Raw genomic sequence first — 22,337 nt, forward strand, 5'->3', positions numbered from 1 at the left:
TTTCTTCCCTTCCTGTGCAGATGGAAACTACAAGCAGAGTCTGAAGGAAGATGGTCACCTGCTTCATCTCTGCCCATCAGCTGCCCTCCACTCTTCCCACTACAGCCCCCATCTACTCCTCCCCCCCCACACCAGCATAAAATGCTTAGAATCACTTATCTGAAAGGACCTTTTGACATCACGTGACATCAAGTCACATGCGTTACACTTGGCAAACAAATGAAACAAAGAGCAAACGCATCGATCCATGTTAGCTATTCTATAAGCCCCTTTATATTAGGAAGTTAAAAATAATAAGGAGACTTGTAGCAAGGAAGAAGCAACAGTAAGAACTGTTTTGACAGACTTGTAGACAAAAAAAGCTGGGAGTGCTTCTTTAACACGCAGTGCGGATTTAAATCCACAGCATGGCAGTTTCTGCTGCAGATTTCGCCCTTTCGCAATGCATAGGGAAAAATCCACAGAAAACCCTGTTTGAACCCTGTGTGTAACTCTTCCATATTTTGTTGACATCTCTACACCCCATGTGAGTGTGCCCTAAGGGGGAGATTTATCATTTCCCTTGCATCTGAAAAGTGGTGTTAAAAAGTGGCAAACTAGGAGCATGCTCCGGCGGTGCAGGGGATATCAACACCGGCGCTGAAAAATCTCCCCCAAGTGTTTTGAACAGATTAGTATAAAAAGGGACGTTCCAGTAAGAACAAGTTTTATCGCATCAACATCAACTGTTAAAATCAATGGAAGTCCCATGCCCTACATCTGAATGATGAAGCAGTGCGCATGCTCGACCACTGCTCCATTCAAACAGGAAAAAGGGACCCCTATTCTCGTGACTGCTGGGGGGTCCCAAAAGTCAGACTTACCCTCAGAGTGGTCATGTATACACTATACATTGCAGGTCACAATGATAGAAATATCTCAGGCTGAATGCAGAAGGTCCTGGCCTCCGATTTGGCCTCTATACAATGCCTTATGCGCGCAGCAGGGTAGCATGCACAGACTTGGCGGACAGTGTACGTACAGTTCTGTACTATGGTGTCGTCGTAGGGAAAGCTGATCATACTTCTGTAATACAACGTCTGAGGGAACCTGCCACAAGTTAGATCAGAGCCGGACCACATTTTTATGGCTCAGCACAGCTCTCGGGTGTGCATCTGGCCTGAATACCCATTTCTTATATAATGTGGCGTCCAACCAGTCTGAACAACAACTCCTCTTATCCGTCCTCACATCTCATAAGACACGACAATACAGCTCCGCGCAGATTACTCCTGAGAATACTGAACGCTCAGAACAAGCTATTAATGAGTACGATGTCCTGTGCTAATTGTAGGCTACTATTTTTAAATATCTGTTTTAGACAATTCTCTTGTATCTTAACAGCTCTCCTTTTAGTAGAGAGAGTAAGGAGGTAATTTACTATCCGATATACGCCATTATCCTGGCGTATACCTGTTAAAGACTAAGGCGTAAAGGTTATTTGCGCCGCAACCTGCGACTTTTCCCCTCTCAAGCCAGCTCTGAAAAAAGGGGCCATGGAGTGTCTCATTTATGATTTTCTACTCCTGTTTTAGGCTACTTTCACACTAGCATTTTAGTTTTCCAGTATCGAGATCGGTCATAGGGGCTCAATACTGGAAAAAAACGCTTCCGTTTTGTCCCCATTCATTGTCAATAGGGACAAAACTGAACCGAACAGAACGGAGTGCTCCAAAATGCATCCCGTTCTATCTAGTTGTGTTCCCATACCAGAGAGCAAACCGCAACATGTTGTAGTTTGCTTTCCGTCCTGGGATGTGGAGCAAGGCGGATCCGGCATGACCCCCAATACAAGTCAACGGGGACGGATCCGTTTTTTCGATGGAGTTCATGACGGATCCGTCTTGGCAATGTTACAGATAATACAACAGGATCCGTTCATAACGGATGCAGACGGTTGTATTATTAGTAATGGAAGAGTTTTTGCTGAACCCTGCCGGATCCAGTAAAAACGCTAGTGTGAAAGTAGTCTTCGGCCTCATGCACACGACCGTGGTGTGTTTTGCGGAACGGACGCCATTGTTTTGATGGCGTCCGTGCACGTTCCGCAATTAGCAGAACGGCACGGACAGCCTTTAATATAAATGCCTATTCTTGTCCGCAAAGGGCAGACAAGAATAGGACAGGTTATATTTTTTTAGCAGGGCCACGGAACGGAGCAACAGATGCGGACAGCACACAGAGTCCTGGCCACATATTTTGCGGCCCCATTGAAGTGAATAGGTCCGGATCCAAGACGCCAAAACAACGGTTGTGTGCATGAGGCCTTAGGCGTACAAAATGGTCTAAATTTAAACCAGCAAGGAAGCTGGTTGACATTTAGACTGGCAGTGGATGAGATGACGGTTTGATTGGTACTATTTTAGGGTGTATATGACTTTTTGATCGCTTGGTATTACACTTTTTGTGATGTAAGGTGACAAAAAAATACAATCCAAATTTTTTGACACCGTATTTTTTTTTTTTTTTTTACAGTGTTTACCTGAGGTCATGTGATATTTTTATAGAGCAAGTTCTTACGAACGCGGAGATACCTTATAAAGTTTTACACAATAATATTTTTGAAACAAACAAAAAAAATAAATCATGTTTTAGTGTCTCCATATTCTGAGGGCCATACTTCTTTCAGTTTTTGGGCTATTGTCTAACGCTGGGTTCACACCTGAGCGTTTTACAGCGCGTTTGAACGCGCTGTAAAACGCCCTACGCTCAAAAAAGTTCTTGAGCTTCTTTGGGGCGTTTTGTCGCGCGTTCCCGTACATAGACTTTCGGGAACGCGTGACAATGGGCGTTCGCTTGTCTCTGTATGCGCGATTGTAAACGCCGGTACAATCGCGCATACAGAGCGCTCCTTTCAGAACGCTCAGGTGTGAACACAGGGTTAGATAGGGTATAATTTTTGCAGGATGAGATGACGGTTTGATTGCCACCATTTTGGGGTGCATATGATTTTTTGATCGCTTGCTATTACACTTTTTGTGATGTAAAGTGACAAAAAAAAATGGCTTTTTTGCCACTGTTTTTTATTTTTTACAGTGTTCACCTGAGGGGTTAGGTCATGTGGTATTTTTAGAGCAGGTTGTTACGGATGCGGCGATACCTAATATGTATACTTTTTTTATATGCTTAAGTTTTATACAATAACAGCATTTATAAACCAAAATAATCGTGTTTTAGCGTCTCCATAGTCTCAGAGCCATAGTTTTTTTTATTTTTTGGGCGATTGTCTTAGGGTACTTTCACACTTGCAGCAGGATGGATCCGACAGGCTGTTCACCCTGTCGGATCTGTCCTTCCGCTGTTTCGCCATGCCGCCGTACCACCGCTCCATCCCCATTGACTATAATGGGGACGGGGGCGAAGTTCCGGCGCAGTACGGCAGTTCGCGGTGAGAGGCCGCCGGACTAAAAAGTCGGACATGCAGGACTTTAGTCCGGCGGCCTCTCACCGCGAACTGCCGTACTGCGCCAGAACTCCGCTCCGTCCCCATTATAGTCAATGGGGACGGAGCGGCGGTCCGGCGGCAGGGCGAAATAGCGGAAGGACGGATCCGACAGGGTGAACAGCCTGTCGGACCCGTTCTGCCGCAAGTGTGAAAGTAGCCTTAGTTAGGGTATCATTTTTTGCAGGATGAGGTGACAGATTGGTACTATTTTGGGGGGCATATGCCTTTTTGATCGCTTGGTGTTGCACTTTTAGTGGTGTAAGGTGACCAAAAAATGTTTTTTTTTTTAGCACCATTTTTATTTTATTGTTTTGACTGTGTTTATTTGAGCAGTTAGGTCATGTGATATTTTTATAGAGCCGGTTGATACGGATGCGGTAATACCCAATTTGTCTACTTTTCTTTTTATCCCTATTTTTTACTTTATTTTGGGAAAAGGACGCTTTTACTTGAAACTTAAAAAAAAAAAAAATTGTAAAACTTTCTTTTTTACACTATTTTTTGTCCCACTCTGGGACTTCAACTTTTGGGGGGCTGATCCCCTTTACAATGCATCACAATACTTCTGTATTGTGATGCATTGCCTGTAAGTGTATTACACACTGTAATACACTTACAGCCTGCTTTCTTGTGAGATCCAGGGGGCTGAATCTCACAGGCTCTCCCGATTAGGCATCGTGGCTGCCCAAGGAAGGCATAGGGCTGCCTTTCCTGCCATCGGTTCCCCGTCACAGCAGCACGGGGACCCGATGGCAGCTCCGATACCAGCAAGGACATTGCAATGTGCCACGGTCAGTGCTGACCGCGGCAAATCAAGGGTTAATGCGCTGGCATCTGTGATTTCACCGATACCGGCACATGCAGCAGCGGTCCGGCTATCAGTGACTGCCGGACCCCTGCCACGGATCGGGCGAGCACATCTCCTGCACCCTCCCAATCACAGCGCCGTACATGCCTTAAGTCAAGGACATCTGCGCTGTACATGTACGGCGCGGGCCCTCTACGGGTTAAAGGACATCTGGCAGCAAATTTGTACCCATCAAACTGGCTGATCTGTTACATGTGCACTTGGCAGCTGAAGACATCTGTGTTGGTCCCACGTTCATATTGCTCGCATTGTTGAGAAATTTAAGATTACACTTACCGGTAATCACTTTTCCATAAGCCCATGACAGCACCCTTGAGAGACCGCCTCCATCCAGGACAGGAAACAGGAACTTTCGTGGAGAGCTCATAAGGAGGAGCATGGCCCCGAGACCACCAGTTAATCGCAAGAACTTGTCCTAGACCACACTCTTCTCCTTTTTTTTTTTTTTTTTTCCGTATATATGTGTGTGTGTGTGTGTGTGTGTGTGTGTGTGTGTGTGTGTGTGTGTGTGTGTGTATATATATATATATATATATATATATATATATATATATATATATATAATTTATATATTTTTTTTTTTCTATTAATTCTATACAGGGTGGGAATAAACCCGGGTGCTGTCATGGGCTTATGGAAAAGTGATTACCGGTAAGTCTAATCTTAAATTTCCCTTTCGCCCATGACAGCACCCTTGAGAGACGATTAGAATAGAAATCCCTTTATTTCTTAGGGTGGGACTACCGCCTGGAGGACTTTCCTACCGAAGGCTAGCTGTTCTCTATTGCCTAGGTCCAATCTATAGTGACGAAAGAAGGTGCCAGGCGACTGCCATGTGGCTCCTCTACAAATCTGTTCTAAGGTAGCGTCAGCCCTTTGTGCCCAAGTGGTGGAGACTGATCTTGTGGAATGAGCACCAAAACCCCCCCGGGGGAGCCTTTCCAGCTGAAGAATAGGCCAAATTAATGGCTCTCACGATCCATCTGGAAAGGGTTTTAGAAGAGGCTGGGAGACCCTTATTTTTCCCACTAAACTGAATGAAGAGTTTTGAGGTTTTCCTCCACTGACTAGTAACCTCTAGATAATGAGATAGGCATCTTTTTACATCTAAACAGTGCAGTTTTTCCTCTTTTTCATTTCTCAGATTTTGGCACAGGGAAGGAAGGATAATGTCCTGCGTTCTATGAAACATAGAAACCACTTTCGGTAAGAAGGATGGGTCTGGTTTAATGAGAACCCTATCATCTAAGATGTTAGTGTAAGGAGGCGAGGTAGAGAAGGCCGAAATCTCACCAACCCTCCTTGCTGAGGTAATTGCCACAAGAAACGCTGTTTTGAAAGACAAGATCTTTATAGGTAACTGTTTAAGTGGCTCAAAGGGAGGTTCTGTGAGGCTAGTGAGGACCAAGTTGAGGTCCCAGGGGGGAATTGAAGGTCCAGATATAGGCCTAAGCCTGCTGATGGCTTTAAAGTATCTTCGGACCCACGGGTGGCTAGCGATGGGAGAATCAAAGAATGCACTCAAAGCGGATACCTGTACTTTAAGAGTACTTGGCCTCAAATTTTCTTCATGTCCAGCTTGCAGAAAATCTAAAATCCTACACATAGGTGGGGGATTTAAAGGATTCACCGAATCCTTGGCAAACTTCTGGAAGGTGTTCCAAATCCTGAGATAAATAGAGGAGGTGACATCCTTTCTGCAGGATAGTAAAGTGGAAACTACATTCTTGGAGAGTCCTCTACTTTCTAGGATTTCCCCCTCAAGAGCCATGCTGTTAGGTGTAACTGCTTCACACTCGGATGATTGACTGGTCCTTGGGATAGAAGATCTTGCCTCTCCGGGAGAATCCAAGGGTCCGTCAAGGATAGCTTCCTCAACCAGGTGAACCAGGTTCTTCTGGGCCAGAAAGGAGCAATTAAGATCACTGTCGTTCTTTCTTGTCTCAACTTCTGTAAGAATCTTGGAAGAAGTCTTAATGGAGGAAAGGCGTAGAGGAGCTGGTTCGGCCAGGGAAGGGAGAAGGCATCTATCCCTGTTGGTGAATCTCTCGCGCTGAGGGAAAAGAAAAGATGACACTTTCTGTTTTCTCTGGTGGCAAATAAGTCCAGATGAGGACGACCCCAAAGTCGAATTATTTGATCAAACACCATTTGGTTCAGACACCATTCCCCCTGGTCTAGTGTATTTCTGCTAAAGAAATCTGCCACCTTGTTTTCTGTACCTTTTAGATGTATTGCCATAAGGGACGGAACAGAAGGAATTATAAGGGAAAAGATATCTGTTGTTAACTGCATAAGATTTTCTGATCTGGTTCCTCCTTGTTTGTTCAGATAGGAGACAACTGTGGCGTTGTCCGAAAAAACCTTTATAGATTTTCCCTGTAGTAAAGGAAGAAACTCTTTTAAGGCGAAAAAGACCGCCCTCAGTTCCCTCATGTTTTGGGAGTCTAGACTCTGCTCTCTTTCCCAAACACCTTGTGTTAAGTACCCTTGGCAACAGGCCCCCCAACCGGAAGGACTTGCGTCGGTGGTAAGGGTAACAAAATTTTGTTGGATCCAAGGGAGCCCCTGGGACAGGTTTGCAGGATTCAGCCACCAGTGAAGGGACTGGATCACTTGGGGGGTGAGTGTGAAAGGTGTATCTAAAGGGCGGAGGGAACCCTGCCACTCCTTCAGAATTTGCCACTGTAGGGGTCTGGAGTGAAGATGGCTCCAACTGACTGCTGGTATAGTGGAAGTCATTCTGCCCAAGACCGCCATTGCTTGTCTGATAGTAGGGTTCTCTGTCGATATCAGGGACTGAACCTGTTGTATTAATCTCTGAACCTTGTCCTGGGGTAGAATACAGAGTAGTTTCTTTGAGTCCAGCATCATCCCCAGAAAGACACAAACTTGGGAAGGTATTAAATGGGATTTCTCTCCGTTTATTTGCCAGCCGAGGTCTTCTAGGATCTGCACTACTTTTTTGAGGTGTACTTCTAGAATGGATTTTGACTCTGCTACCACCAGGAGATCATCTAGGTAAGGAATCACTAAAATGTATTTTTCCCTTACATGAGCCATGACTTCTGCCATGACTTTCGTGAAAAGTCTGGGAGCTTGAGAAATCCCAAAGGGAAGGGCTGTATATTGTAGGTGCTGGATGTGACCTCCTATAGAAACAGCGACTGAGGAATTTTTGACAGTCTAGCCGAATAGGAATGTGGTAGTACGCATCTCTTACGTCTATCGTAGCCATGAAGCAGCCCCTGAATAGATGTCTTACAACTGATTGGATCGACTCCATTCTGAATTTTTTGTAAGAGAGGAATTGATTTAAATCCTTTAGATTTATAATAGTTCTGAATGTTCCATCCGGTTTGGGGACCAGAAAAAGGGAGGAGTAAAAACCCTCGCCCTTCTTTGCCTCCGGCACCGGAATTAGAAAAATTTTTCGAAGTAGGGATGCAATCTCTTGTTGTAAAGCTAGATTTTTTCCCGGGTTTCCTAGAAAATTCGTGATTTTGAATCTGTCCGGTGGGTGGGAGACAAACTCTAGACAAAACCCTTCCTTTATAACGCCTAAAATCCAGGGACTTGAGGAGATTTTTTCCCAGGCGTAGAGGAAGAGAGAAAGTCTGCCCCCCACGGGAGAGAAACCGTCATTGCTGTGATGGTTTAGAGGTTGAGGAGGATTGGGAACTGAAGAGGAACCCCTTGCTTTTCCTATTCTTGTTGTCAGCTCTGAAGTCTTTCCTCTGCCCCCTAAAAAAATCCTTCTTGTTTTTGCGAAAAAAATGTTGTTTTTTCGGGGGTCTGGAGACAGGGAATCCTTTTTTATTGTCCGAGGCTTTATCCAAAAGGTCGTCTAAGACGGATCCAAAAAGATAATCGCCCTGACAAGGAATTGCGCAAAGCTTATTTTTAGATCCAGTGTCTCCCGACCAACCTTTTAGCCAAATAGCTCGTCTGGCTGAATTTGAAAGAGCAGCTGACCTAGCATTTAATTTTAAAGCATCTGCCGATGCGTCAGAAATAAAATCTACTGCTTTAAGTAGAGTGGGGAAAACGGTTAACAATTGATCTCTCGGGGTCTTATCTTGAATGTGAGATTCTAATTCTTCTAGCCATAATTTCAGAGACCTAGCAGTGGATGTGGCGGCAATATTTGGTTTGAACGCTTGAGCTGAGGTCTCCCAAACTTTTTTTTAGGTAAACCTCTGCTCGCTTATCCATAGGGTCTTTAAGAGAACCCAAGTCCTCAAACAGAAGGGCCGATTTTTTTGAGATTTTTGCAACAGGTGCATCCAATTTAGGAGGTCTGTCCCAGTTTACTGAGTCTGCCTCGTCAAAGGGATATTTCCTTTTCACATTTTTTGGAACAAAAATTTTTTTATCGGGTCTTTTCCATTCCTTCTGTATTAAAAACTTTATATTCTCGTTTACGGGAAATACTCTAGATTTTTTCTGCCCGAGATCACCAAACATGATATCCTGAACGGATCTTGGGTCTTTGGGTTCGTCTACTTTCATAGTCGCACGAACTGCTTTTAGTAAAGCTTCCGTATCATCCGGGGAAAAAAGTGGCCTGCCCGTGGATTCTTCATCCTGGGACGAGTCTGGGCTATCTGGGATTTCTCCTGTATCACTATCCTCCAAAGGATCCGAGTCAGATTTATTAGCTGTGCTTGATCTGGTTCCCAGGGAGGTAGAGGCTACAGAGGGAAAGCTCTTTTTGAAATCTTTCAGGGAATCCGAGACCTCCGTCTTCACCATCTCCCTAATACTCTGCAGAAGGGATGGGGACTCCTCCTCCACTAGTTTCTCAATACAACATTGACATAGTTTTTTCAACCAAGAGGGGGCCAGTTTCTTTTTACAGACGGCACACTCCTTCCCTCTGGTCTTTGAAATTGCCTTTCTAGGGCCCTCTTTTGTAGTCTAAATGCAGGAAGAAAAAAGAGGGAAAGGAGATTTAGCCTAACTAAAAAGGAAATAAATGGTGGGGAATGATCCCCCTTACCCCACCAGGAGTACCGGTCTGCTCTCATGACCCTCCTGTTGATCGGCGCGTTGGGCACTCTCCTCCTCCATACTGCTGTGGGATAGAGTGACTCCCCGGATCCAAAAGAAATCTGGCTTCCTATAAGGCTGGCTGGCTGGCTGGGCTGCTGCTGACCGTGCGCCTGTGGGTCCAATCTCCTCGGTCGGGTCCTGCTGGAAACCCTCTGCGGCCTAAGTAGGAGAAGGCACTTCCTACTTCCGGAACACACGCTATGTGCGTTCCAAAAAACCGGAAGTCTCTACAGAGACCCGGATCTCGCTGGGATCGCAAGATTTTGGTTCCCCCTGCGCGAGGTGAGAAGGAGGCCCCGGCCCGCCTGAACACTGTCAGGAAGGACCGGCGTGCCGAACGCACCTCTCGGTGAGCCCGGGACTGCAGAGTAGCGGCCAGCGCAGCGTAAGCCAGACCCCAGCAGCAGACACCAGACTCCGGCCGGCGGCTCCTAGAGGAGACTTATGCCAGAACAGGTAACCCCACTTAGATAAATTCCTCCGGGGCCCTGCAGCCTAGCTTTTTTCCTCTTCTCCACGAACCGTCTTCTGTCTAGGACAGGAAACAGGAACTGGTGGTCTCGGGGCCATGCTCCTCCTTATGAGCTCTCCACGAAAGTTCCTGTTTCCTGTCCTGGATGGAGGCGGTATCTCAAGGGTGCTGTCATGGGCGAAAGGGAAAAATGATGTTTTCTTATATGTAAATGAGCCTCTAGGAGCAACGGGGGTGTTGTCGTTACATCTAAAGGCTCTGCTCTCTCTGCAACTACTGTGCTCTCTGCATTTTGATTGATTGACAGGGCCAGGAAAACCTCATCACACTTGGCCCTATCAAAGTGGAGATGGTGCGGCAGTTGCAGAGAGAGCAGAGACTCTAGGTGTAATGGCAACTCTCTCATTGCTCCTAGAGGCTCATTTGCATATATCAAAACTTAATTTTTCTCAGCAATGCTGGCACATATGAACATGGGACCAACACCGATGCCTTCAGCAGCCAAAATCACATGTAACAGGTCAGCCATTTTCATAAGTACAAATCTGCTGACAGATGCCCTTTAAAGAGGAGCTGTCACCACTCCTGACACGCCTGTTTTAATAGCTACATACATTTCCCATGTAATAACAATTCTGGAAGGGGTCACATATCTGGGCATAGCAACTGTGAAGGGGTCACATATCTGGGCATAGCAACTGTGAAGGGGTCACATATCTGGGCATAGCAACTGTGAAGGGGTCACATATCTGGGCATAGCAACTGTGAAGGGGTCACATATCTGGGCATAGCAACTGTGAAGGGGTCACATATCTGGGCATAGCAACTGTGAAGGGGTCACATATCTGGGCATAGCAACTGTGAAGGGGTCACATATCTGGGCATAGCAACTGTGAAGGGGTCACATATCTGGGCATAGCAACTGTGAAGGGGTCACATATCTGGGCATAGCAACTGTGAAGGGGTCACATATCTGGGCATAGCAACTGTGAAGGGGTCACATATCTGGGCATAGCAACTGTGAAGGGGTCACATATCTGGGCATAGCAACTGTGAAGGGGTCACATATCTGGGCATAGCAACTGTGAAGGGGTCACATATCTGGGCATAGCAACTGTGAAGGGGTCACATATCTGGGCATAGCAACTGTGAAGGGGTCACATCTGGGCATAGCAACTGTGAAGGGGTCACATCTGGGCATAGCAACTGTGAAGGGGTCACATCTGGGCATAGCAACTGTGAAGGGGTCACATCTGGGCATAGCAACTGTGAAGGGGGCACAATGTGGGCATAGCAACTGTGAAGGGGGCACAATGTGGGCATAACTACTGTGAAAAGGGCACAGTGTGGGCATAACTACTGTGAAAAGGGCACAAAGGGACAATAATTACTATTTGGGGGCATTAAGGGGACTGGGTGTGTATAGTTATCTTTTGGGCGGAGTTAGAGGTGTGGCATAGTATGGAAAAAAACGTGTGCCGCACGTCTGCTAGATGTTATTATATAATTGCTAGCAGTCTGAAGTAAGGGTACAGAGGGGTGTTAACCACTTGGGGGGGGGGTCCCTGCACAGTCTGACTATCCAGTGAGTGCTGCCATTGTCAGACTGTGCAGGGACACAACCCCAATTGGTTAACACCCCTCTGTACCCTTACTGCAGACTGCTAGCAATTACATAATAAAGTCTATCAGAAATAATAAAGGAAAGGTACAACATAGAGTCATAAGACTAGATTACACGGGGAATGCATGTAACTATTAAAACAGAAGTATACAAAATAAAAACAGCACTACTGTGAAGTCCTTGTCGGGCAGTCCATGGGCTGGCAGTGCCAGGCCCTAACCTAGCGGGTCCCTGGTAGTTATCCTTTAGCTATTAAACCAGGAATGTCAGGAGCGGTGACAGTGACAGTGTCAGACTGGCCATTATTCCTACCAGGAAACTTCCAGGTGGGTTAATGCCCAGAGAGCCACCAAGCCCTACCCATAGCTGCCTGCCGACTACATAAAAATCTGATGCTCTCGGTGTTAATGAACGCTGGGAGCGTCAGGTACTCATGTACTCGGAAGGTAGCTGTAGGTGCCCCTCGAATTAAACTGCAGTGTTACAGTTAAACACTGCCAATGACAAGCCTCATTCACACAGCGATTTCCATCAGCCAAAACCAGGCGCGGCTCTAAACACAGAACAAGTGCTAATCTTTCCATTACACCTTAAGGCTACGACGACATTAGTCGCGCGACAGATAGGGCGCAACATTTTGTTGCACTAATGTCTCGTGACAATTTTTATAATGGCAGTCTATGGTATCGCACTGCAACATGCGACATGCTGTGACTGCGACGCAACAGTCACAGAAAAATCCATCTTGAATGGATTTTCTGCGACTGTTGCGTCGCAGCATGTTGCAGTGCGACACCATACACTGCCATTATAAAAATTGTCGCGCGACATTAGTGCGACAAATGTCGTCGTGTAGACGTAGCCTACATGCACAAGAACGTGGTTTGGTTCCGCCTCCGAGCCACATTTTTTTGCGGCTCGAGTGCGGACCCATTCACTTCAATAGGGCCGCAAAAGATGCGGACAGCACTCCTTGTTCTGTAGCCCTACAAAAAACATTAGAACATGTCCTATTCTTGTCCGTTTTGCAGACAAGGATAGGAATTGTTACAATGGATCCGCCCCCCAAAAAAGGATGCTATACGGACATCATCCGTTTTTTTTTTAGCGCATCTGCAATTTGCGGACCGCAAAACACATACGGTCGTGTGCCTGTAGGCTAACACATGGTGTAGCCTCTGCTCCTGGTTTTGGCTCTCATTCACTGAATGAGGTTTCAGAGGTAGTCTGAACAGCACAGGCAGGCAGAAGACAACTGGAGGAGGACATAGCGTGGCAGCTGGCACCACAAAGGGGCTGCTTCTAGGCTTGCATTTTGCTTCTGCTGGAGCGGTATTTTGTGTTGCACTATGATCTCGCTGACCACGCCCACTTATACTGGCCCCACCTACTCTCAATTTGGACCCACCTACAACATGGGGGGCAGTTTTAGATTTTTTCCTGAGACACTTCTGAGCCTGCCCCCGAGTGAAGCAGATTGAAGGAAGCAGGTGGTCGAGCATGCACCCTGCTGCTCAATTTAAATGGACTATAATGGCCTCAGATAATAGCAAATGGGTGGTTGACGTGAAACACGGTGGCTAATATTTTATTTTAGTAATCAGGAGTGAGCACCCTGAGCCCCCATATGATTATTTAGTACACAATAGGTGCATATACACAAACAGCCTATATTAGATTGAAAACGGGTTTTCCGGTTACACACCAGCATTGCACCTTACTGCATTATATAGTTCAGATGATGAAGTTCTGAATGCATTTGAATTCCTGCAGAATAACTGCGATGTGTGACCCGCACCCTGTGTTCACATCCCATCGCATGACTCACGTGGAGTGTCTGTAGCATCAGGTCTCTGCCTCTCCTTCCCCTCCCTGCTGGAACATCACAGATCCAAGCAGGGCCTGGCAGCCTCGTTACTATTCACTTCAGTGCAGCGACTACTAATGAAGCTGTGTGGGATATGAGTTGGGGAGCGGCCCTTCTACAGCACATAGACTTATCCTAAAGAACAGGACTTCATCAGACTATTAACCCGAGACCTTCTATATGGCAGGCAGAAGTGTTACCATTACACTACAGACCTACTTTGTTGGAAAGGCTGATTTTTGTGCGCTTAAAATTTTTTCTTTACAGGCATAAAAGTAGAATAGTATATTACTATAATGAAGGGAAAAAGAATTGTACCACTTACCAACCACCATAAATAATGTATTCACTGTACAGATTATGGTGATTACAAAGATACAAAATACCGTTTTGTGATACTTAATACTATGTTACAAAAATGAAATTTTAACTTTTACCATAAAAGAAAAAAAGCTGAATAAAATTCAGTTTTTCAGCCATAACGTTTAATATAAAGATTATTTCACAGGTCTCAGTGAGATTTGAACCCCAGACCCTCATACAGTAAACAGCTGCCTTGCCCACAAAGATGAGTTTTATTCCTTTTAGTACTACTGACTTAATATCACAAAAAAAGTTATTGGTATCCCTGTAATCATCATAAGTTGTTTCTTTCCTGATCTGTTCCGTTTTTTGCAGAACAGATCAGGACCAGTTCTGGACCCATTCATTTTCAATGGGTCCTGAAAAAAAAAAATATATATATATATTAAAAAAAAAAATCCAACAACACAATGTGTGCTGTCCGTTTCCGTTGTTCCGTTCCGCATGCCCGATTAAATATAAAACTTGTCCTATTCTTTTCCGCAAAAATCTGATCCTGGTACAATACAAAGTCAATCGTTCCGCAAAAAACGGATGACATTCGTATGTCATCCGTTTTATGCGGAATCCGTTCCTGGAAATTAAATCCTGCCCACAGAAATCACTTATTAACTAATTTTTTATTTTTTTTTTAAAGAAATCCAAACAACTTTATTTGCTTTGTGAAATTTATACATGTTTCCGGTTTTTGCGGATCCGCAAAAAACGGATGACATACGGAAACATTTTCAGGAACAACGGATCCGCAAAAAACGAACCGAAAATTGGGATATAGAAAAATACTGATGTGTGAATGTAGCCTAATAGTGGTAAACACCGTAAATTAAAAACATGGGGGTTTTGCCTGTATGAAGTCCTGAAGTTTCTGATGGCAGCTCTGGATCCAAGCCTGCTTGAAGTCCTGCTGGAAAAATCCTGCCCTAAGACGTGGCATCATTGATGACATCACATCTCCCTGGCAGAACACCGCCCTGAGATGCAATTCATTGATGATGTGGTGTCTACAGGGAAGAGCCTTACAAGCCTTTCCACGCCCCAGATGTAGATGTGATGTCATTGGGATAGGGAAACAACACAGTGGAAAATGTTGAGTGACCGAGATGGAAGGCAGGAAAACGGGGTGTTAAAGGGGTATTCCCTTCACAGACAATGGAGGCATATTGTTAGGATATGTACACCGAGAACAGAGCAGGGAGAGTGGTGGCTGGAGGACCCCGGGTTTTCCTGGGGTCCAGCCACCGCCAAGCGCTCTCCCCATACAAGTAAACGGGAGCACACCGAGCTTGCGCGGCCACCATTCCCATTCATTTCTATGGGGCCAACGGAAATAGCTGAGCCAGCATGCGCAGTGCGGCCTCCACCGCTTTTCCCCACTCCATTCTCTGTGTAGGTGCGGGTCCCACCTCTGGCGATATGCCCCCATTGTCTGTGATGGGAAAACCCCTTTAAAGATAAACAATCACCATTAGTGATAACATGTTGTTTCCTGTCAGCTGATGCTGAAAATTGCAAAACCAGAATACCCCTTTAATTGGCCACATGATTTTGCCGATAATACTGCAGTTCTACCCACAAAACCATGCAGCCAATAACAATCAATTTGAAAAACGGACCAGTGCATAGGGATGTGGCCACCTGTGGATGAATACACCATACCACAAGTTTCTAGCCTGTGTAAGGAAACCCATTAAAACATAGGGAGAACATACAAGTTCCATTCAAAATGTCGCTCTAAGATGTCTTTGACAAACAAGCACCCACCATATATCTTGCCCCCTCCAAATGATTGGCACTGCTGAGCAGAGGCAAGAAACTAACAGGGCGCTAAAGGGCATCCCCAAACTATGGCTCCAAGGTCCTCCAGCTTACAGTCGCCGGAATTTAGTGCCATGACAGTGGCACCTTAAACATGTTTGCCCAGTAGAAGAGCAGGATGTGACCTGCTCTTTGGACTGTAAGGGTCCATTCACAATCTGCATAAATGGGTCCGCATCCGTTCCGCAATTTTGGGTCCGCAAAATGAGGAACGCACATGGCCGGTGTGCGTGTTTTGTGGATCCACAATTTGCGGATCACAAAACACTTGCGGACGTTTTGTGGTCCGCAAATTGTGGATCCACAAAACACGCACAGCGGCCATGTGCGTTCCTCATTTTGCGGACCCAAAATTGCGGAACGGATGCAGACTCATTTATGCAGATTGTGAATGGACCCTTAACCACACATATCATCCTGCAAGCAGAGGAAATATGGTGGCTGCAGTGTGTGTGGGGGATAAGTACCACTAGGGGAAGTATGTCACTGCTCTGGGAGAGGGTTTTGTTGGAAACAGTGGGCAAAGTACTGCTGTCACCATGGGGGGGGAAGGGGGTACAAGACACCAGTTTGAGCACTGTAGAAAAGGATTCGGGGGTACAAAGCATCTTGTGGTGGAAGGGGTGCAAGGCACTGTTGTAATTATTGCTAGCCTATAGACATGAGGCACTGCTTTGGGTAAGTATCCCCGTAGGTTGATTGGGGAATATTCCCAATATACACATCTGGAATTGCTGTGAACAGAGCCAATGAGAGCTTGCCATCCAAACCTCTGCCGTGCCCTGTCCTGAACAGTCTCACCTTCCTCCCAGTTCCTTACACAGCGCCCTGTAATCTCAGGCTCCTTATCTGATCTGAAAACAACCTACAGAAATTAACATAATACTCATCTAAAGTACACAGCGGGAAAAGTACGTGCGCAAGTCAGGTCAGGGCCGCCGCTTGTCGAATCTGTCAATTCTCTAAAAACAATCTGCGACTTCATCCGCCGTGGGATAAAAAAAAACGTTGCACCGAACCCATCCAACTGATTGTTGTGGGAGTTTTTCTTTAAAAACAGTTAAAAGTATTCCTCGTAGATTTCAAGATCTCTGCTTGCAGGCACAGCTCTGATAACTGTGATGAGACAAACGCCTGTGTAATTGTCCCACGACCAGGACAGATGTTTATACTCCTGAATGACTGCAAGCTGATTTCTTGAAATTTGTAAGCAATTTAGGGTACTTTCACACTTGCGGCAGAGGATTCCTGATCCGTCTGACAAAGGCATTGAAATGCCGCATCCGTCTCTCCGGTGTCATCCAGAAAAACGGATCCGGCATTTATTTTTTTTCACGTTTTTTGCAGTCTGAGCATGCGCAGACCGCAAAAACAGGTCCATTTTGCCAGAACACTCGGGGTCGGATCCGGCATTAATGCATTTAAATGGGAAAAAATGACCTGTGTGAAGTTGGCACCCCCTGTTCTTAAATTTCAAAAAGAAATGCACCATTCGTTTGTGCCCCAAAAATGAACGTTTGTGCCGATTCGGTTCCTGAGATATTGCGCGTTAGATTTTTATGAAGCCCCGCCCACTTTTTACCCAATGTTCTTAAATGTCAAAAAGAAATACACCATTCGTTTGTGCTGCGTTTGTGCTGGTTTGTGCCGCAAAAAATAAATGTTTGCCCCGCTTTGGTTTCCGAGATATTGCACGCTTGATTTGCTGAAACCCCGTTCACTTTCCCCCCATTGTCTTTAACCCTGACCCTAGACCCCCCAGGTGTGCTGCAGCTTGCCCACCTCCCCCCCCCCCCCCAAAAAAAAAAAAAAAAAAAACTTTTTTGGGGGCACAAGCATATTATTATTTTTTTTCTGCGTACGCTGACTGTGGCCGGGACTCTTAGCGTCCGGCCACTGTTAGCGCATCGCACACCCCACCGCTGATCAACTTCGGACGGTTGATCAGCGAGTTTGAATTTTTTTATCACATTTTTTGGCCTATTTTTTTTATCTGTTAGGTTTAGGATAAGTTCGCGAACACCCGTCCCCCCACACACACGCACACCAAATAAAGTTTATCACGCACACACACACTCCCCTTTGGCCAGCCGGATGTTCTCGGCTGAGGAGGCATACGCCCAGTTTGCCTCCGAGTCCGAGAGCCCCAGTGAGAACGAGGATGACCCCACTTTCCTTTTGTCATCCGCATCCTCTTTATCATCTAGCGATGATGATGAGACCCCAAGGCGGCAGAGACGCCGCCAGGCGGAGCATGGGGACCGCCATGCTAGGGACCCTGTGGCCCACACTAGTACGAGCAGCTCTGGGGCTCGTACTAGTTTTCCAGCCCACCAGTTAAGTCCACTGGAGCCCCCTATCGGTGAACTTGTCTGGTATACCCCAGAGCGTTTTGAGCCCGTGATTCCTGATTTTGTAGGCCAACCAGGAATCCAGATTTCCACAGTGGGCTTCACTGAATGCGACTACTTTAGTCTTTTTTTCAGTGACCACTTTGTGAATCTGATGTTGGAGCAGACGAACCTGTACGCCCCACAGTTCATTGCTCAACACCCGGCTCCTTTTTGGCCAGGCCTGGTGGCTGGACTCCGGTCTGTGCAGCCAAGATGAGGAAGTTTTGGGGCCTCGTGCTGCTTATGGGCCTAGTCAAGAAACCTAGTGTCAGGCATTATTGGAGTGGGGACGTCCTCTACCAGACCCACTTTACAGTACAGCCATGACACGTACCCGGTTTGAGGCCATCCGGAAATGCCTGCATTATGCAGATAATGCAGCATGTCCCCCCCAGGCCGGTCATCGATCACTTTGGGGCCAAATTTGTGCAGGCCTATGTACCTGGAAGAGAGGTCGCAGTTGAGGAGTCTCTTATTGCTTTCAAGGGGAGACTCATTTTCAGCCAGTATGTTCCCTCTAAGCGGGGCAGGTATGGCGTGAAGCTGTGCAAACTTTGTGAGTGTACCTCAGGGTACACTTACAAGTTTTGTGTGAAACGAGGGGCGAGATTCCCGTATTCAACCCCCAGAATGTCCCCCCACTCTGGGTGTTAGCGGGAAACTTGTGTGGGACCTTATGCACTCCTGGGGATAGGTACCTGGAGGGGGTGGGTAGGGAGGCTGCGTTAATTTTTCCACACGGTTCCACAAGCGGACGTGGATCTGGCAGCGAGAGACTGGAACAAGGGGATACTAGTATAAAAGTTATCCACGTACAGGTGGTAACCCTTATCTAGCAGTGGGTGCATAAGGTCCCACACAAGTTTCCCGCTAACACCCAGAGTGGGGGGACATTCTGGGGGTTGAATACGGGAATCTCGCCCCTCGTTTCACACGAAACATGTAAGTGTACCCTGAGGTACTCTCACAAAGTTTGCACAGCTTCACGCCATACCTGCCCCGCTTAGAGGGAACATACTGGCTGAAAATGAGTCTCCCCTTGAAAGCAATAAGAGACTCCTCAACCGCGACCTCTCTTCCAGGTACATAGGCCTGCACAAATTTGGCCCCAAAGTGATCGATGACCGGCCTGGGGGGGACATGCTGCATTATCTGCATAATGCAGGCATTTCCGGATGGCCTCAAACCGGGTACGTGTCATGGCTGTACTGTAAAGTGGGTCTGGTAGAGGACGTCCCCACTCCAATAATGCCTGACACTAGGTTTCTTGACTAGGCCCATAAGCAGCACGAGGCCCCAAAACTTCCTCATCTTGGCTGCACAGACCAGAGTCCAGCCACCAGGCCTAGCCAAAAAGGAGCCGGGTGTTGAGCAATGAACTGTTGGGCGTACAGGTTCGTCTGCTCCAACATCAGATTCACAAAGTGGTCACTGAAAAAAAGACTAAAGTAGTCGTATTCAGTGAAGCCCACTGTGGAAATCTGGATTCCTGGTTGGCCTACAAAATCAGGAATCACGGGCTCAAAACGCTCTGGGGTATACCAGACAAGTTAACCGATAGGGGGCTCCAGTGGACTTAACTGGTGGGCTGGAAAACTAGTACGAGCCCCAGAGCTGCTCGAACTAGTGTGGGCCACAGGGTCCCTAGCATGGCGGTCCCCATGCTCCGCCTGGCTGCGTCTCCGCCGCCTTGGGGTCTCATCTTCATCGCTAGATGATAAAGAGGACGCGGATGACAAAAGGAAAGTGGGGTCATCCTCGTTCTCACTGGGGCTCTCGGACTCGGAGGCAAACTGGGCGTATGCCTCCTCAGCCGAGAACATCCGGCGGGCCAAAGGGGTGTGTGTGTGTGCGCGTGATAAACTTTATTTGGTGTGCGTGTGTGTGGGGGGACGGGTGTTCGCGAACTTATCCTAAACCTAACAGACAAAAAAAAATTAAAATAAAAATAATTTTTTTTTAAAAATTCAAACTCGCTGATCAACCGTCTGAAGTTGATCAGCGGTGGGGTGCGCGATGCGCTAACAGTGGCCGGACGCTAAGAGTCCCGTTGTGGGGGGGCGGGAGGGGGGCAAGCTGCAGCACACCTGGGGGGTCTAGGGTCAGGGTAAAAACATGGGTTGGAAAGTGGGCGGGGTTTCAGCAAATCAAGCGCGCAATATCTCAGGAACCGAACCGGCACAAACGTTCATTTTTGCAGCACAAACGATTGGTGCATTTATTTTTGAAATTTAAGAACATGGGGTGCCAACTTCACACAGGTGAAAAAATGCCGGATCCGGCATTCCAGCAAGTGTTCTGGAATTTTGGATGGAGATAACTGCAGCATGCTGCGATATTATCTCCGTCCTGAAAAGGCAAAAAGACTGACCTGAAGACATCCTGATCGTATTGCTCTCCATTCAGAATGGATTAGGATAAAACTGATCAGTTCTTTTCCGGTATAGAGCCCAGAGGACGGAACTCAGTGCCGGAAAAGAATAACGCTAGTGTGAAAGTACCCCAAGAAAGAAAAAATACTAAAAAATTATAACTTTTATTCTCTACAAGGCTCGGTTCACACACTGCGGCAGCAGCGGTGGAGTTTGTGTCACGTTTTTTTTAAGATTGTGGGGAGATTTCACGCAGCAAAGGACGCATCACGGACGCAATGTATTAAAGTGGAGCCGTCACCTCTCCTTTCATGTCGGTTTCGGTAACTACTTGCATTGCCCATGTAATAACAGTTCTGGAGCATCTGTTCTTTTAACTCTATGCTCAATTATTCCTCTATTACTCCTTATAGAAGTGGAATAATGAGGGTCCAGATGGGTGTTACCAGTTGGACAGTGCCACACCTCCAGCTGGTTACCACCCCTTTGTACCCTTACTGCAGACTGCTAGGAATTTATTCATGACCAGTGCTGGCCAGTTCGCAGTGTTTGCCGACGAACACATGCAATCTGCCATCTTCACTACCAAGTCTGGCGATCAGAGGTAAGTCCTTGCCTGCGCTGCTCGCCGCTCTGAAACACATGCGGTCACCGGGAGCAGGCAGTTCCGAGAACAGCCCGATGAAAGTTGTTCTCGGAACTGCCTGCTCCCGGTGACCGCATGTGTTTCAGAGCGGCGCAGGCACAGGCAAGGACTTACCTCTGCATCGCCGGACTTGGTAGTGAAGATGGCAGATTGCATGTGTTCGTCGGCAAACACTGCGAACTGGCCATCACTGTTCATAACTTCTAGCAGCAATAATACAGGAACAGCACATCATGGTGACAGGACTAGAAGCTGCAGAAAGACACACGTCAGGAGTGGTGACGGGTCCTCCAACCCAGCCCAATAATAATACCCACTCACTCAGAATACATGGCCCAGATACCAATATCTGAGGAGTGGAAACCCAGAGAGGAACACTTCGGGCTCCTTGTCAGTCAGATGCATTTCTTCACCCACAGCTATAGGCTTGAATAACTGTTAATCTAGATTAGAAAAATAAATAAATTTGCAAATACATATTTTAAGCTGCAAAGTGCACCAAATAATGAAATGATAGACAAGCCGGGGACTAATCGGAGGACCAGGCGCAACGTGGTAACGGGCAAAAGTAGGGAGGGTCCAATGGAGGGTCACATATGTCACCCATCAGAATCTCCAACAAAGTTGCCATTCCCCGCAGCTCTTGTGCACTTGGACACATAACCGCCCCAGTGTGAACTGTGCCCAGTGCCATGCACTCATACAATGGGAGGGCACCGGGCTGTGACTAACCCCCTGGGCAGGACGATGTGCCCCACATGACAAGACCGCAGGGCACAGCAGACATGACACACGGCGCGACTTACAATCCATTCTCTAACTTGGCTGTGAAAGTTCTGCTCCCTGATGGTGACATCGTCTTCTTCCATCCTTCATACTGCTGGAGCCCCGGACGGACTGACGCTGCGCCTGTGAACCATCCCCCCGCGGACAGAAGGAGGCAGAACAATAACAAAGAGCCGGGCCTCCCCCGACCTCAGGATGCGGTACCGACTACTCCTGCTCCACAGCCTCCGCTCTGCCCAAAACACTGCGCTCGAGCAACGCGTCCTGTGATTGGTGAAGAGACGGGGCCGCCGCGGGTCGTCCTCTGTGTCCGCGCCTGTGATTGGCGGAGCCCAGTGTTTGGCTTCCCGCCCCCTCTCTTCCTGTCAGTGTGTGCTGCAGTGTTATTAGATGAGGCAGGTGGCGGGCGGAGGACACGCCCAGTCCTGACGTCATATCTAAGTACACGGAGACTAGGCGAGCGTGTGTGCAGAGAGAGATAGCCAGATGTACATAGAGATACACTGCGTGTAATGTATGTGCTGTATATATATATATATATATATACACATGCAGAGAGAGATAGCCAGATGTACATAGAGATACACTGCGT

General features: G+C 47.0%; 1 protein-coding gene across 1 annotated transcript in view; it reads right to left on the bottom strand.

Moving 5' to 3' along the window:
* The window catches only part of LMBR1 (limb development membrane protein 1), a 145,946-nt gene extending 123,955 nt beyond the window's left edge, over positions 1-21,991 (bottom strand). The window contains exon 1 of the mRNA XM_044292685.1: positions 21,766-21,991. Within this exon, the coding sequence (XP_044148620.1) occupies positions 21,766-21,828 (63 nt within the window). The 5' untranslated portion in view covers positions 21,829-21,991. The remainder of the gene's footprint in view (positions 1-21,765) is intronic.
* Between the last annotated feature and the right edge of the window lie 346 nt (positions 21,992-22,337).

This window comes from Bufo gargarizans, chromosome 5 (assembly GCF_014858855.1).
Source record: "Bufo gargarizans isolate SCDJY-AF-19 chromosome 5, ASM1485885v1, whole genome shotgun sequence".
Classification (NCBI taxonomy): Eukaryota; Metazoa; Chordata; class Amphibia; order Anura; family Bufonidae; genus Bufo; species Bufo gargarizans.